General features: G+C 54.9%; 2 protein-coding genes across 2 annotated transcripts; both read right to left on the bottom strand.

The window, feature by feature from the left end:
* Positions 1-1,294: 1,294 nt before the first annotated feature.
* Positions 1,295-4,124, bottom strand: GGS23DRAFT_611180 (MFS general substrate transporter). The gene is made up of 3 exons (XM_051520383.1): positions 3,404-4,124; positions 3,306-3,331; positions 1,295-3,199 (listed from the first exon to the last, which is right to left on the bottom strand). The coding sequence occupies exons 1-3, from the start codon at positions 3,667-3,669 to the stop codon at positions 1,875-1,877; spliced, it is 1,617 nt and encodes a 538-aa protein (XP_051370706.1). The 5' UTR covers positions 3,670-4,124; the 3' UTR covers positions 1,295-1,874.
* A 693-nt stretch (positions 4,125-4,817) lies between these two features.
* On the bottom strand, positions 4,818-13,597 carry GGS23DRAFT_121731 (polyketide synthase-like protein). Its single transcript, XM_051511091.1, has 9 exons — positions 12,781-13,597; positions 12,491-12,624; positions 12,069-12,401; positions 11,908-12,011; positions 11,511-11,841; positions 8,227-11,447; positions 6,149-8,171; positions 5,986-6,074; positions 4,818-5,920 (listed from the first exon to the last, which is right to left on the bottom strand). Exons 1-9 carry the CDS (start codon positions 13,162-13,164, stop codon positions 4,953-4,955), a joined length of 7,587 nt encoding a protein of 2,528 aa, XP_051370707.1. The 5' UTR covers positions 13,165-13,597; the 3' UTR covers positions 4,818-4,952.
* Positions 13,598-16,319: the final 2,722 nt, after the last annotated feature.

Consider the following 16,319-nt stretch of genomic DNA (forward strand, 5'->3'; position numbering starts at 1 on the left):
AAAGGCCGACAGGACGGGTGCAAAGTCTGGTAGGAGATGGGACATGGCTAGACACCAGGTCCCCACATGGCGAGCGAGTCAGACCCGACCGATAAGGGCTCTGTGTGCCATTTGCGAGCCTATCCATTGGTTACCAGCCGCATGACGGCATATCTTCAGGAAGACGCACGGTCGACCGGTCTCTCCTGGCAGCTGCCCGTAACATACTTTGCCCGAATAAGCAACGGCGAGCCACATACGTGATGATGTGTGGCAGTTGGCGGTCACCGCCTTGGAGGTGGGCCCCCGGACAGCGCCTGCTCTCGGGCCATTGCATCTTCTCCGGTACCCCATGCCGCTTGCTGGAGCTTGACGTGCGAAAAGGCAGGCAGGTACCTGAGAAGACGGGATGGAAGGAGAAGGAAGTCTCGAGCTTCTAAGGTGGCATCACCTCACCGATGATGTCAACCGGTTGCAGGCTGCGTTGCACGGCATTAGCCCGCGGCACTTCTCTGGAACTGTAAATCAGGGGACAAAAGCCGGCAAGTGCGACGGGCAGTAGCCCTTCTAACGGGCAGTCGCACCCATAACCCATGGAAGGCCGCAGCGATGAAAACAGCGAGCCTCAGCCCCTCACTCTGCTTCCTCCGTCTCCCCCCGTTCATCTACGCACAGAGGGCCGGAGAAAGGCCTGGGCATCGTTTGCTGCCAGCCACGATGTGAGGCGGTCAAGCCACCCCCGATTGGCATAACGGCAGTGATTCTTCACGGCGCCTTCGTGTTACTCTCGTAAGACTTCGCACCCGCTACCTCGATACACATTCCGACCTTTCGTGACCAACATAAAAAACCAACATAGCCGCCGTGCACAGACAAGTAACCGACATTCATCATCATGCCAGCAGACATGCTGGGTTTTCACACCAGCGGGGGAACTATTGTTGTCTCGTTTGATGCCGAAGCTCACAGCAAGTAGTCGACCCGCTACAAGCAGAAGTTCGGACGTAACTCTTCTCAAACTCGTCTCGAATCGCCACAGCGAGCCCTCGATATCCGATACAATAATCCTGGTGTTGTTGGCGTTGCTGAAGGGAGAAGGGAGCACTGACAAGCCGTTGGACCCGGGAGTCCTTAGCTGCTACAGAGTTAGGTTGCAGAGCTCCCATCACAAACTTGTTAGTTGAAGACATACATCCATTGACAGGCGGTCTCTATGTAACCGGACCTCCGGCGTGCCATCAGCAAGCTGGGCGGCCGCTGGGCTGACCACGGTCTGCTTCTACGTCCCCACCTACGGCGAATGGCCGCATAGTGTTACGCGCCGACTTCAGTTCTCGTGCCTGGCTCGTCTCTCCCTCATCCGACCCCCGCGCTCTTCCATCCTTCCCCGGGCAGCCCCCATAACCTCCTGGGCCGGCAACTAAGGCGGTGCCTGCTTGGCTCTGGGCCGCTGAGCGCGATGGCCTGGGTTCTGTCTGAACACCGGTCCCCTCGGGGGGTCCGGTAGCCTTTCGCCGTGGCGCAGCCGACGGTGTCGCGTAGACCTCATACTTCTGGGACGGACCCGTCGTAGGAAACACGCACGCAGCAGGTCAACGAACGAAACCTCGAGAGATAGGGTGTATATATCACGATGCTAATTTTCAAAGTCTAGAATCAACACGATATATCGGCGCGTAAACAGGGGGTATTCTCATCCCACACGACCCGGCATATACCATCGCTACACTACCTGCCCATTAGCTAGGAATGGTAGATGCGCCGACCTTCTTCGCTCTACTAGTTGTACATCCGAGCGACTCCCGCTACTAACAATACATCCGTCTGTGCCGTGCCCCGCGTCCCTCCTGAGCAAAAGCGACCCCGCCAGCCTCTCGCCGACCGTCTCCGGCCGTCTACAGCTCATAGCGGAACTCCCTGTTCTGCAGGTCCGTCAGGTCGAGGAACTCGTGGTTCTCCTCGGCCTCGTGGGCGTCGCCTTCCGCGGCCTTGGCCTCGTCGCGCCGGCGGTTGCGACGGTCGAGGACCCAGCGCATGAGGACAAGGTCGAGCGTGATGAGGACGTAGATGATGCAGATCGATATTTTGGCCGGGAGGTAGCGTGGCGCATCGCGCGCCTGGAAGGTCTGGGGCGAGATGATGTTGCCGATGGTGTAGGCGACCGTGCCGAGGCAGGCTACCGTCACCTTCTTGGTCGACCCGGCCACGTTGGAGCTCTGCAGGCCCAGGATCGTCGTCCACCCGATCGGGATCCCCCCGCTCGTGTAATACCCGATCAGCGCCGGCACGTGGTCCGTCGTCGCCATTAGGATCGCCCCCACGATGGCTGGGATGTGCCCCGCGATGCAGAAGTACAGCCGCTGCCGCGTCTTCATGGCGCCGTACGTGAGCCCTATCAGGGCCACGATCTCCCACGCGCCGAGTGGCGTCACCAGGAGCAGAGACTGCTCATTCGAGTACCCCATGCCCTTGACCAGGATGTTTCCGAAGGACGTGGCGATCGAGTTGGGGATGTTGGCGGCGAAGATCCAGAACGCGTAGAGCCAAGTCATGCTGTCGCCTAGGGCCTCCCGCACCTGGTCCCACTTGAAAGTCTGCGACCCGATGCCTTGCTCGTTGTGCCGGATGCGCTCGAGGTGGGCGCCCTTCTCCTCCTTGTCGAGGAAGCCGGCGACGGCGGGAGAGTCGGGCATGATGAACCAGAAGGCGATACCGGTGACGACAGTGAGCAGGCCGAGGAAGAGGAAGATGACCTGCCAGCCACGCAGCAGGGCGTTAGGGTCCCGGCCGACGTGCACGGCCACGCCATAGGCGAAGAAGCCGCCGAACATCTGGGCGACGCCGCAGGTAGAGAACCAGATGCCGACGCGGAAGGCCTGTTCCTCCTTTGTGTACCATTGGGAGGTGAAGAGCACCCAGGCGGGGACGACGGCGGCCTCGAGGACACCAAGGAAGAAGCGGCAGACTAGCAGGCCGGCATAGTTCTTGCAGGCGGCGAGGCAGGCGAGGACGGCGCCCCAGAGGGTGATGTTGATGGAGGCATACTTGGCGAGGGGGAAGAGCTGGATGAGGCGGATGGTGGGGAATTCGAAGGCTAGCTGGCCGAAGAAAAAGATAGAGGCGACCCAGTTGAACTCGTTTCCCTTGAGCCCCGTCGATTCGACGATGCCGGTGACGCTAGCGTACGAGATGGCAGTCTTGTCAATGTACTGGAGGAAGTCTGCTTCATGTTAGCAGGGAAACACAACAACGAACGTCGAGGCTTCCGCTCTCCTCTCATCCCCCCAATCCCCCCCGGTTACGTAATAGGGCACAGGAGGGAAGACAAGGGCCGGAATGGATAATGTTGACGCTACGTACTGCGGACGGCGTTAGCTTACGACGAGGCCGAGGATGAGAGGTAACATTTCGCGGTGATACTTACCAGACGATGCAGATCAGAGGCATGATGTGCGTGTCGATGCGCCGCACCAGCCTCCGATTCGCCTCGGGATCCACCGGCCGTCGTAGCCCACCCGTCTCCCTGAGCAGCTCGAGCGCAGCATCCGCGCCGGCCCTCGGGGCCTGTCGGTGAACGGCCGGCGGCGGGACGGGTTTGGTCGCGGAATCCAGACTCGACACAACTCGCGTAGGCTCCTCGACCACGTCTGGCTCCAGGGTCTCTTTGCCCTTCTCCGGTATTTCCGCCATCTTGCTTGTCTCCCCCTTTCCCTCTTTTGCCTTTGATTTATCGCTTTCTCATATACGTGGGAGGAGTCGAGCGGCGATTACTACCAGCTGTCGGAAGCCGCGTTAATTCCAAATCCTGCTAACGTAGGCACGCTTAATGGACCTGGTCGCAGAGGCGAGTTTGGCTTGTCACGGCACGGCACGACGTGTGAAACCGAGTTGCGCTTACACTCCTCGCGCGTATCGACGGAGTTGGACACGGCCATCTTATGTAGGCGCTGACGGGAGGGAGAGAACCGGAGAGAGATGGAGCAGCGAACCCCGGCAACTTCTCCTCACTTTGGGTTCAAAGCACGCAACTGCTCACCGCGGAGGCGCACTTAGGTAATTGACACAGTCATCTCAGCCAGGTGTATCACGATATCGGTCCGTTTGGAGAGAGGCGGGAAAGGCCTTGACCGGACGTGACCAGCGCCATCGATCCTGACAGGCGTCGTATCTGTTCAAGATTCTCGGCGTGGTGCAACAAAGACGCCCCATCGGTCGAGCACGCCATTTGAGGGCCGATGATGCCAGGGCAGCCTGCCAGGGGGCACCCGAAGGCAGGTAGGTACTTCATTGTCTACCAGCACGCGCACAGCACGGAAATAGGTACCTAGCCTGCACCCGCCCCAGGCATATAATGCCATGTATTTTGCTATCGCCCCGAGACCGAGACGGGCGAATCAGGTACATGTGGCTACCACCAAGGGTCACCAACCTCAGTTATGTTCTTATAACGTGGATAGATACGCTTATGTATTATGTAGGCAGGCAGGTTGTGGCTTCGCCTTCATATTTTCATTCTCAATTCCTCTCCTCTCCCCATCAACCCTCCTCGTCCGCTACGCAGGCAAGGGACCGCGCGACGACACTAACGTAAACCGGGCTAGAGAGAGGGTCGGATGGGAGACCGTCCTCACGGCCCCGATACGGTCCGTTCCTTTTTGTCTGCCATGCCCGGCGCTAACAACCTCTTCGAATGTTGTCGGATGACAGGAAATTAGAATGCCTACTATCAGCGCGCCATGCCGTGTAGCCTCTGCGCTACTCAGCCAAGCCGACATTGGCAGGGCGGGCCAAGCGCGAGCCCGGCACGGCGCCCGTCTGGCATCCCGCCGCTAACAATCACATTTATAGGTAACACCACGAATCGCGCAACCGAGTTTCGTTTCCATCCCACGCGCAGCCCTGCCAACCTACGCCCAGTGCGTGCTTACGTACGCACGTCTCTTCGTAGGAACGGTACCGAGGCAGCGAGGAGGCTAGTTCTCCTCATGACGTATCTGCCGTGATGGTTGCTCGACTTCTCTCTGCACAGGCTGATCTCGCTCATTCGCCTGATGATCCGGTCCTTCGTCAAACATCGGAACGAGCTGGCGAGGTATCTCCTCTGTTACCGTATCAATGAGGTCGGCGACCGGTGCCCCGCTCAAGATCCTCAGCACTGATATGTTGACTTGGAAATTTTTGAGCAACCATTTACGGATCTCCACGGCTATTAACGAGTCCATGCCAAGTTCGTCGAGACGTAATTCTTTCGGTTCCGCCTTCTCAAGCTTCGGGTATTCGATCTGCAATTGGGAGCTTAGATTGAGTAAGAATGCTTCGCGAATTATACGCGTCACTTGTGCCCGCCCCCGTGCGGCCGCGAGTTCTGATGTGAGCGACACTTTTGCTTTTACTACAGGCTCATCCGCGGCCTTCTCCGCCTGATTCTGGGTGAAATAGTGGCTCAACAACGGGCCTGCCTCCTGTACCGATTCGAATCTGGCCAAGTCAGTCGCTACTTCAAAGGTGCCTGTCTGAGACACGAAGCGTCCTGCGATGATTGCTTCGGCGAAGTGCTGGAAAAGGTCACTGTCCGAGATAGGGGAAATCGACTTTTCAGTTGTAATAAATTTGGAACCCGAGTCAAGTGGCTGTTGGGTTGTGTAGCCGGCACCTAAGACGGGGCCGATATGCATTACTGAAGCGGCCTGGCCACGCCGTCGGCGGCGTTCTGCGAGAGCAGTCATGAAAAGATCGGCAGCCGCATAATTACCTTGACCTGGCTGTCCTGTCACAGAGCCGACAGAGGAGAAGAATATAAAGAATTCGAGGTCCGAGTCTTGAGGCTGGAAGAGTTGGTCGAGGTGTAAGCTGCCCTCAACCTTTGGTCTCGTAACCTTGAGCAAGGCTTCTAGAGGCATGTCATAGATAGGGATATCTTCAGGGACGATTTCCCCGAAACCTATTTTAATGGTGTTACCACTACAGTGCTGTAGGAGAAAACCCAGAACCGGAAACATTACTTACTTTCACCTTGGCATACTCCCGCAACAGGGGGCAGTGTTGACTGTATTTCTCTATACAGATCTGACACCGCGAGTTCGTCGGTGATGTCACTATAGACCAATTCAGGTTAACCGGTGATATGCCGGAAGGGGGTATTGGAAGTGTTCAAAAAGGCGTTACACACCATGAAAAAGCCTTGACAACAGCGCCAGCAGCCTCCATGTTCTTTATCCAAGTCTCATCAACGCTAGGCGTGCGGCTAGAGATGACAAAATACTTGGCTCCGTGGCGAACCATCCACTCGCAGAGTAGGACACTAAGGCCTCCATTGAGACCAGCCAGCCAGTAGGTTCTGGACTCCGAAAACTGAATCGTTGAGCTAGCAGGACGCACGCGGACAGACAGGCCCAGTGGAGGGAGTGACCAGTCAACGACTGCGTGCGGGACACCACCGCTCAGCTGGGCCAATGTATCCAAGGAAACAGTCGCAGTCGGGCCGCAGGGGCTGGCCAACCGTGCTAAGGTACGGGAGATGCAACCCTCCAGCCGAGCGCGAATGCTGGGTATCTGCTTTCCCTGTGGCTCCCATGTTGATGAGGCGCTAAAAGCTGTGTCCAAGCTATGGTAACGGCAGTGACTCGGTAGCTGAGCACGCAGACGAGACCCGGCGGATCCCGGGGCGTTTTCCGCACCGAGATCAAACAGTGCGGCCGTGTTGGGGGGGATCAGAGCACGTATGGTGCGGTCTGGGGACATGGGATGGATTGTGACCCATCCGGGCCCAGCCACGGTCGTTGACGTAGTCGTGAATACGGCTTTTACGCCGTGCCGCCCTGCCTCGTCTGCGAGAATGGAAGAGAACTGTTCCTCAGGCTCATGAATAATGGCGGTCGCTCCCTCAGACAGGCCCTCGAAAAACAGACTGGCGAGTAAGTGGTACGCCAGCAGGGCCACGAACGAGCTTTCGCTGCCGGGTGGCACCGACGCGGAAATGGTGAGTCCGACGCGAGGGGCCGACTTCAGCGTATGTTGACTGGTGAGGGCTACGACCTGGTCATCTGAATCGCATCTGCGCCCCAGGACGAGATGCATATAGCCAAATGCAGAAACGCGGACAGCCGAGCGTAACGAGTGAGTGACCCGCACGACAGACCCATTCCCTCCTTCCGGCCCCGGAACTTCTTGCAAGTAAGTGTCCTGCTGGTCAGGTCTCACGATTCCGAGGTTCGTCTCCGGTCCATAGGCAGGCACGGGAGCGAAGATAGGACGCCGCGAGGAGTTATACCGGTCGTTCATCTCCTGGCTCGCGACCAATCGAGGGATGAGTAGTGCCGTGTTGCGTCCGCGCACCAACTCCGGCTCGACTGTCGTGAGGGGGCTATCTTGATCCTCCTGCCGCTTCCACATCGTAGCAGCTTTCAGTCGCAGAAGCGTCTCGGCGAGCTCGCGCGCGTCCAGAAGTTTGTCATCGTCGGCGTCGAAGCACTGGATTTCGAGCGTCGGGATCTCTTTCCTTGCCGAGCGGAGCAGGCCGACCATCATGTTTGCATACGGTTTGTTCACCCGACGGCCTGATGATACCCACAACACTGTACCGGCTTTTTGCAGGAGGAATTTCAAGGCTTCCCAGTTGCTTTCGTTGAGGTTTTCAAACACGGGTGTGTCTACTTCCAAAAGGCTCAAGACTGTCGTATCGGAGGTAATTGTTAGAGAAGCTACGTCCGTTAGAGAACGAGCTGTCCTGATGTTCTGTCTCCACGGACGCCTCAAGTCTTTCTTGAGCTGAGGTATGAGCACCGACGTCTGTGGGCCGTCTCCGCCCAGAAGTATAAGTTCCTGTGCCGCCATTGTGCTGTTGTCCTGGAAGAGTGATTCTGGTTGAGATAGGGGATCCCGTAGAAACTGTACGTGGCTATTGACCGCCTGGGATACAAACGCCCTCAATGGCATCACAGGAATATCCCTGGCGGGAGTAATGGTATCGCAACCTGAGAACCCTGTGGTGCGCAGCAATCGATCCCATTCTGCCATATCAACGCACGGGGATAGTGTGCGGCCTTCGCCAGCACCCAGCCACCAACCAGGCAAGGCCCCAAATATAGCTCCTACTCTCGTAAGGTCGGCGATATCGAGCTCAAGCACAACTAGGAATCCGCCCGGCTTGAGGAGACGTCGCACATTTCCGAGCGTATCTTGGATACTGGGAGCTACCGATCGTTAGTCTTTCTAAGCAGATCCTAGGGTATCTAGTGTGATACTTACTCGCATGGAGGACCGCAAAAGCAACTACGAGATCGTATGAATGCTCATTATACCCCTGCTGCTTTATATCTTTACCAATATCCAGTACCTTGTAGAGCATCTTGTGGCATCGAGAAGTAAATGTCTGTTCGGCATTCGCGAAGAAGCCAGAGGATATATCGGTGTATGTATACGAGGAGAAGTTGTGTCCAATCTCGTGGAAGATTTCTTTCGTGGCAGCGCCCGTACCTGCGCCGACCTCGAGAATATTCATTTGCGGATACCTGTGAGCGATTTGTCCGACTAGGCGAGCCGCGAATTTCGTGTATTCCCTGAAACCGAGGCCCTGTTGGTATATCTGCGAAAGCATCTCGTCCTCCATGGCTACTTCGATTGCCGGGGTCCGCCCTGTGACTATGTTGACAACGTTATCTCCGATGGCTTTGAGTAACTTGACATCCACGACGTGTAAGTAAGGAGCATATGCTGCAGCCAGGTCGTCCGAAGAGTCATGTTCCCATTTTACGGACCAGAGAGGAAGCTTTCTTTCCTTGGCACGGGACAGAGTGTATGATGCAAAGGAGAAGAAATTCCGGTAAGTGTCTTCAAATCTGGCTGGATGGTCCTTGGGAACCTCCACGTCTAGGCGGCGCAGGAAGAAGACCGCCATGCGTTCGAGTAGACGAGCAAGCTCCTCCTGCTCCTTGGTTGGCTTGCCGTCGTACACCACCTGTTCTGCGTTCGGCGTCGCTACATCCCATGTTATTTTCGAATACATTTCTTTATCGTCCCCAGCAGTTGGTCTCGAAAGCGGCGTGCACCGAAGCGTCTCTACCTGAACCATAGTATGCTGGATGCCGTCGGTCCCGGGGAACAGCTCGATATCGCCCTCGAGAGTTGGCGCGCCTACCTGCTGCATACAATCAAACGCGATAGGAATCCCCCTTTTCGCGCTGGCCGCACAGAGAAGCGGATCCACCCGAATGGCCCTGATTGTCTTGGGAACCTGAATAGACCAGATGCCGCCGCTGTTAGGGGCAAAATGAGCGAGAAAAAGAGATTGGAAAGCAGCGTCCAGAACGGCAGGGTGGATAAGCAACCGTGATCGCTCGTTGTTGATGTATCCAGTCGCGGAACCAAGCTTCCTCTCGAGGCCAGAGAGCGCACGGAATGGGCCTGTGTACTGACAGTCAAGTCTCGAAAGTGACTCATAGAAGTCTACAGAGTCAACTTTGGACAGGCCGATCATACGGGGGCCTCTGGGAGGAAGGGCCGCTTCATCGCCGTGACCCAATCTAACTCTTATAGAGGCGCTAGCAAGGAGAGTGAGTGTAGTTCCTCCGAATGTCGGTGTTGCGTTGAACTTGAAGAGAGCCTCGATATTCTCACCACGCTGCCGGATGTCAGTTAAAGAGTTGATCGTCTCTATCCGTGAATCATCAGAGTCGAACGCCAAAGCCTTGCTAATATCAAGGTCCAAGACCTCAATCAGAGAAGCCGAGAGACCTCTTGCCCTTGTCATGGACGCAGCAGCCTCAACTGCGGCAACAACGTACCCGGAAGCTGGGAAAACTGGCTGATTCTGCAGCGCATGATCGTTCAGCCAGGACAACTCCTTGGGATAAAGAATATTTCTCCATCGCATATCTTGGTCGGTGCTATCCGGACTGAGGTGACCCAACAGTTCGTTCACGGGTTCAGACCGAGTACGAATAGCCTTCGTGTACCTAGACTCATGCCAGTACTCTTTTTCATGGTTCCAAGCGTATGAGGGCAGTCCCGTAACAAGGCCATAGCTGATGTGGCCACTTACGAACATATCGTAGCTCGACAGGTTAATGGTGCCTAGATGATTCCAGATATAGCCAAGGGCGTTTGCAAAAGACTCGACGGCATTCTGTCCTCTCGCGTGAACGCCAGTGTACGGAACTATCGGCAGCGAACATTCTCGTAGAGTCTGAAGCGCTGGGCCTCTCAAGGCAGGATGCGGCCCAAGTTCAATAGCTAGGTCGAACGGACCTCGGGATTTCCAGGCCCCCTGGACGGCTTGCATAAACATAACTGGCTTCATCATGTTCTCGTTCCAATACGTGGCTTGAAGCTTGAAAGACTCGTCCATAGACATGAGCTTCCCTTCATCAACACTCGAGAACCAGGATGTTGTATTATTAGCTTTGCGAGGCCGAATGCCGAGTCTGTTCAATGCCCGGAGATAGATCCTGGAGCACGGCGCCATGTAAGGGGAATGATACGCCATATCGACTTTGAGACGGCGAACGAATTTACCCTTATCTTCGAGAATCATCCTGATCTTGTTGATGGCCTCTTCATCACCAGACAGGGTCACGCTGGCTGAAGAGTTGATAGCTGCCACGAAAACCTTGTTTTGAAACTCCGGTTCGTTGCAGAGCTCCTGTGCTTCCACAAACGAGGTACCGACAGCCAGCATCGCGCCTCGTTGTCCGCCGGAACGCGCTGCTAGGTCCGCATAACGGCCTCGATAGTAAGCTATGCAAATGGCATCTTCAGCCGAGATCATGCCCGCATAGTAGGCGGCGCCAACCTCGCCCGCGGAATGACCCACAACAGCGGAGAACTCGACACCTGCCACCCGCAGGAGATCGACCTGCAGAATCTGCAATGCGGTGCATAATGGTTGTGATAGGGCGGCCTGGTTAACTGTCGCTGTGGAATCCCTTAGTAGCTCTTGCTTGAGTGACCAGGATGGGCGATCTTCCGATGGAAGCGCAGCGAGCCGCGCCTCGAGCTTGTCGATGATGCGCTCACATGATGCGGATTGTTCGATGAGAGCCGCCCCCATACGTACTGACTGCGCCCCTTGACCAGTGAATATACCGAGGACCTTTGCCTTCCGACCTCGGTCGCTAGACTGTCGGGCCGAAGTCTGCGTGCCTACATGCTGTTCTGTGTTATTTCCTCTCTTCTGGCAAATTTCGTTAAGCTTATCACAGAGTTGCGGAACGGTGCTGGCTGCAACAGCAGTTCCAAATGGAAGCCGTGACTTTCGAGAATGGAGTGTCATTGCTAGGTCCCGCAGATTCATGTTGGTTCTGTTGACTTGCAGATGGTCGCGTACCGCGGCCAGGTTCGCAAAAAGAGAAGCCTCGGAGGCGGCCGAGAAGACGAAAGGTATGAAACAAGCGTCTCTCTTGCCCACTATCTGCTTCTTTCCCGTATAGCTTTCGAGAACGGCGTGCGCATTTGCGCCGCCGAAGCCGAAACTAGTAAGGGCGTTGTTAACTACCGATATACCATTACATCCGAGCACGACGCCCAGTACTCACCTGTTTATACTGGCCCTACGAGGAGATCCGTCACGAACAACCGGCCAAGGGACAGCTGACGTGGGAACTCGCAAGTTCCCGTAGAAGGGCGCCACCTTGGGGTTGATCTCGCGAAACAGCAGATTTGGCGGCACTATGGCGTTCTGCAAAGCCAAGGACGTCTTTATCAGTCCCGCCAATCCCGCAACGCTCTCGGAATGGCCGATGACGGTTTTAATGCTGCCAACCAAAAGGGGAGCCAGCTCGGACGGTACGGAGCCGTTGTCGTGGGGGAAGAAAGCCGTGTGGATTGCCTTGGCCTCCGCAGGGTCGCCTGCGGGCGTTCCGGTACCTATGTTTACGGTCAGCATTCTGCGATGCACGGGTTTGTCTACGGAGACTTGGTGTCATCTCATACCATGAGCCTCAAAGTATTGGGGCCTTTGTGCAGGGTCAGCTAGGTCTAGTCCCGCGCGAGCGTAGCAGTCTCGTATGAGTTGCGTCTGAGCTGCGACACTCGGCCTGCAGCGTAATATGTCATCAGCAATTTTGCCCACCAGCAAGTTGAAGTAGATTTACATTGTGATCCCTGGCGTCCGCCCGTCTTGGTTGGTAGCCGTCTCGCGGATGAGACACTCGATATGGTCCCCAGCGGCCTCGGCAGCGCTCAGCGTTTTAAGGACCACAGCTGCAACACCTTCTCCGCGCGCATACCCGTTGGCATCCTTGTCCCACATCCGTGAACGGCTCTCGGGAGACAGCATTTCGAGCTTGCTCATCGAAACATGGTCAGCAGAGTCGAGGAAAAGATTTGAACCGGCAGCGACTGCAACGCGTGATTGACCTGTGCGAAGTTGCATGACGGCCTGATGGACGGCAACCATGCTGGAGCTGCATGCCGTGTCGATGGTCCTGTGAGGGTGAATTAGCCAATGGCCGGGACGCAAGAATTTATGACGAAGGACGTTTTGAAAAGCGAAGAAGAGCCCAAGGCCACATACATAGAAGGGCCGTGCCAGTTGAAGAAATAGGATATTCTATTAGACATCATAGCACGGCTTATACCAGTACTGTGATAGGTTCCGATGCTATCTCCGTCACGTTCCATGGCAGTCTTGTAGCTGTTTGTCATCATCTAGAGATTTTATGTTAGTATATCGTTCGGTTAATGTGTCCCATCTTCGACTCGTATAGCTATCCCCATGACAGTGCTCCACATCCGGAAGACAAGAGGTAGCGACAGTTTGAGGGCGCCCAGTCGAGCCTGAAGATGAGAGGTAAACTTGCTTACGCCTGTGTAAACTGCTGTGTCGGAACCCTGGAGGGTCTCAATGGGAATACCGGCAGCTTCCAGGGCCTCGTAGACAGTTTCTAGTAGAAGGCGCACTTGCGGATCCAGGGTGCTGGCTTCGATAGCATTGATATTAAAGAATTGAGCATCGAAGTAACGGCAAGTCCCCTTCCCTGCGAGCTGGTATGACTGTTTGATATTACAGTGTCCATGGTATTTTCCGTCGTCATGATACCATCCTTCTGCGTTGAACCGTTCTGCAAGCGGCTCCAAGAGGTCGCGAGGCTCACGAAGAAGGCGCCAGAGCAGAGACGGCGTATTGGAATCTCCGGGAAAGCGACAACCAGTGCCAACTATGGCGATGGGCTCTCCGGCAAAAGACATGGCGCTGATTCGGAACAAGATATCGTCTAACACTGCGGACCGGGTTTATGGGTACAGTGGCGGTGGAAAGTTTAGCTACAAGTAAAACGGCATTGTTCCTCGATCTTATACCTAGAGCAGCCGGGAACAAGCCATAGACGTCGCTCGGAGTGCCGCTTATCTACGTGCGATGTCTTTTCGGAGCTAGGCAATGCTTCGTAGGTATTACCTACGAGGAGGGCCAGAAAGCGCCATCGCTTGAGGCGTGAATGTCGACCCGTACACTGGCTTGACCCCCAACCTAAAGATCTGGAAGCCGGAGGCCACGCTGACGAGCGACGAGTCGGGGGCATTTCCGCGATGATCAGTAGTAAGTCTTTACTGCCTATGTGCGAGTAAAAAATGCTGTCATGATCGGTGGATGTGGCAAGGATTGGAAAAGCGAGGGGCCGAGTGTAGCCAGATGGCGCGAAAAAGGACGCTGGGGAGTTTCAACTGGCTGTGGCCCGCTTGCAGCCGACCGCGATGTGGCTGACTAACCGACCCACCCATCGCCATGCTTGCCCTACCCCAGGATTCTGTCCTTCTCCCCCAACCAATGTGGCTTTCCTAGAACCATCCCCATGTCGACCTCGCTCAGTCGTGCGTTATCGCCGGAGTGCGCCCCCAACAGCTCTGGGGACGGGCTGGCCCATCTTAGCTCTGCAACGCCCTGCTACACATAGGTGCCTAGGTAATACCCTAAGCACCTAACAGCAGGGTTCTCTAGGTAATAGGTAGGTAGTTACATCCCATGGTGCACTCTGCCCAAAATGCTTCCGGGTCCCAGTTACCACAGGACACAAGAGGGGGGGGGGGGGGGGGGTGGTCCAAGGCCACGCTCTTTTCACCACTTACTGCTACGTAATAACCGTTGCAACTACATAGCTATGAGCTACCCTCGCCAAGACATTATCCATGTAAACATCTTTACGGCACTGCCACCACGGATTGTTCCTGGGGCCCACTAAGAATAATAGAAGTCTAGTTTGCAGGAGACACAGCGCCGCAGGTCTACCGGCGGTTAGACCCCAGCGGAGATGCTGTAGAGTCATTTCTGGACTACTTAGAGGCTCAATGTCTAGTTGGCGGATTTATCATACCTAGGTATATGTGGGCGCGGGTACCGTAATAACACTGATTGCATTGCCCAGAGGGCATGACCACGTTCGAGAATCACCCAACGGGCAAGTTCCAAGGCTGCATAACCAACACGACACAACAGACGTTGAGCTGTCGCTTTCGATCATGCTTACAGGATTGAGGGCGACATGTGCGCCTTTCCATGAGTATGAACGAGGCCCAAGATGAATAAGTCTTAATAATACCTATCTACTTAGGTAACCACGGACGATCGCGTGCCAATCCACACCAGGGAACTGCCTTTGGCTTTAAACCAACATTGTTCACGTATTAATAAAGCCTAAGACGACGACGACAAACAGGGGCGAAATTGAGAATAAAAAATGCATTAATATCCCTTCGAGTTGCTTTCCTCTTATGTATCCTATATCCGGCATTGGCCGATGCATGCCCAGCGTAACCCGGAACACCGGAGCCCTAGTAAGCCGCGAGCCGCGAGGGAAGATGAGGACCGAGGTCGCATGATATTATCAACGGCATGCCGACCGGCACGGATTCATTCCGCTCGGCGCGTAATATTTCCTATAGGCCAGGGTGACGTACGGGACCAGCCCGTATTATGTGCCCACGTACGCAAGTCGTAGAACGTAGGCTTCTGCGTTTTACGCGGCAACCAGTGGAATATGGCAACAGCTTTATGGACTCTAATACACAACATTATTATTAGGTAAACCTACTGCGTAACTACCGTGCCAAGACCACAATGTAAGTCGGACTGAGCATGATGTTGAGATGTACTTACTAACCGCCATTCAACTCGGGGTTCTCTCCCTTCTGCTGATTTCACCGTTACGAAGCATTACGTCTTGTCCCAGGCATGCTTAGATTCAAACGGGATAGGTCCTCATATACCCACGTCATATGCAGCGCCGAATGTTACCCCAGGGTTGACTTGGCCTCTCTGTCCCTCCGCAGCATACTTCACTTTTTTCCCCTCTGACAGGATATTAAAATGTCAGGTATCTTTTAAACGCAATATTGCCCGCAGCGGGTGGTGAGAATTTAGGAATTTAACCTGGTCAAAATCGAACCTTATATCGCGGCCTCTTGCCAAATGTGAGGAACGTGAAATATTTGTCAATAGACAGACTGTTCTGACCCGGCGCTGTCTCTAAGTTGAATTGCCACAAAACCTTCGCGACAAACGATCAGATCACCTCTAGAGCTACAGCCCGTCCAGGACAAGTTTCCAGACTCTAACCGAAAGGCCCCGAAGCCCGAAAATTGCCACATCTATGATATATTAAATTAAAACGGGGATCATTTAGCAGCAACCAGCGTTGGGGAGGAAACTTGGGCGGGCCGGCGAAGAAGCGTGGGCTTCTTGCCGTGGCGAAGTAGGTTATTATCTGATAGGGCACCTGGTCGAACTTGGTGTTAACACTCAGGTGCAATTCTCCGAAGTAGCCCACGGACTCTAAGGTGCGGCAACGAGATCTAATACCCCTCGAGGAACATACGCCTCACCGACGACAGTACCCGGCCTCACGCCCGGCAACCCGTCAATCGCATCTTAGTTAAGGCGAAGACTCTCCTGCGCGTAATACGCCTGTAGGCACTTTAGATTCCCCACGGCTTCCATACTAACTGCGTCGTAGTCCACGAACGCTGCCTTAATTTCCTTCACTCAAGCTCTGCAGACCTCCTGCTCCCACCATGTAAATACATACCCCTCCTGCACTTTATGCATTTGTTGCGTAAAACGTAGACGCTTACATTTACGACTTGCTATATGTAGACTTATAAGGGCTGGTTCAACTGTTACGTGACAGCATTGATCATACCTAGATATGTATCCATCGTGACACTCCTCTTCCCCCACCTCTTATTCTGCGCCTAAGGAAACAATGATAAATTTAAGCAGGCGACGGCGTAAAAGTCACGACGATATCGTAGTTATTAAGTCTATAGATCAGCCTAACTAGTCCCCTGAACCTTACCCCAAAGCGGGTCACGGCTTCCTAAAGATTCTATTGGCTCTTTCCTACGACCTT

The sequence above is a fragment of the Durotheca rogersii genome (assembly GCF_024521655.1).
Source record: "Durotheca rogersii strain YMJ 92031201 chromosome Unknown GGS23scaffold_15, whole genome shotgun sequence".
Taxonomy (NCBI): Eukaryota; Fungi; Ascomycota; class Sordariomycetes; order Xylariales; family Xylariaceae; genus Durotheca; species Durotheca rogersii.

What these genes read in the sequence shown, in the direction of transcription:
- GGS23DRAFT_121731 (XM_051511091.1), bottom strand. Translation starts at nt 13,164, where the DNA reads ATGTCTTTTGCCGGAGAGCCCATCGCCATAGTTGGCACTGGTTGTCGC. An exon ending in CCAATACTTTGAGGCTCATG is followed by an intron (nt 11,842 to 11,907) that starts GTATGAGATGAC and finishes CCGTAAACATAG; the next exon opens with GTACCGGAACGCCCGCAGGC. An exon ending in TTTTGCGGTCCTCCATGCGA is followed by an intron (nt 8,172 to 8,226) that starts GTAAGTATCACA and finishes AACGATCGGTAG; the next exon opens with CTCCCAGTATCCAAGATACG.
- GGS23DRAFT_611180 (XM_051520383.1), bottom strand. Translation starts at nt 3,669, where the DNA reads ATGGCGGAAATACCGGAGAAGGGCAAAGAGACCCTGGAGCCAGACGTG. An exon ending in CCTCTGATCTGCATCGTCTG is followed by an intron (nt 3,332 to 3,403) that starts GTAAGTATCACC and finishes CGCAGTACGTAG; the next exon opens with CGTCAACATTATCCATTCCG. An exon ending in CATTATCCATTCCGGCCCTT is followed by an intron (nt 3,200 to 3,305) that starts GTCTTCCCTCCT and finishes AACATGAAGCAG; the next exon opens with ACTTCCTCCAGTACATTGAC.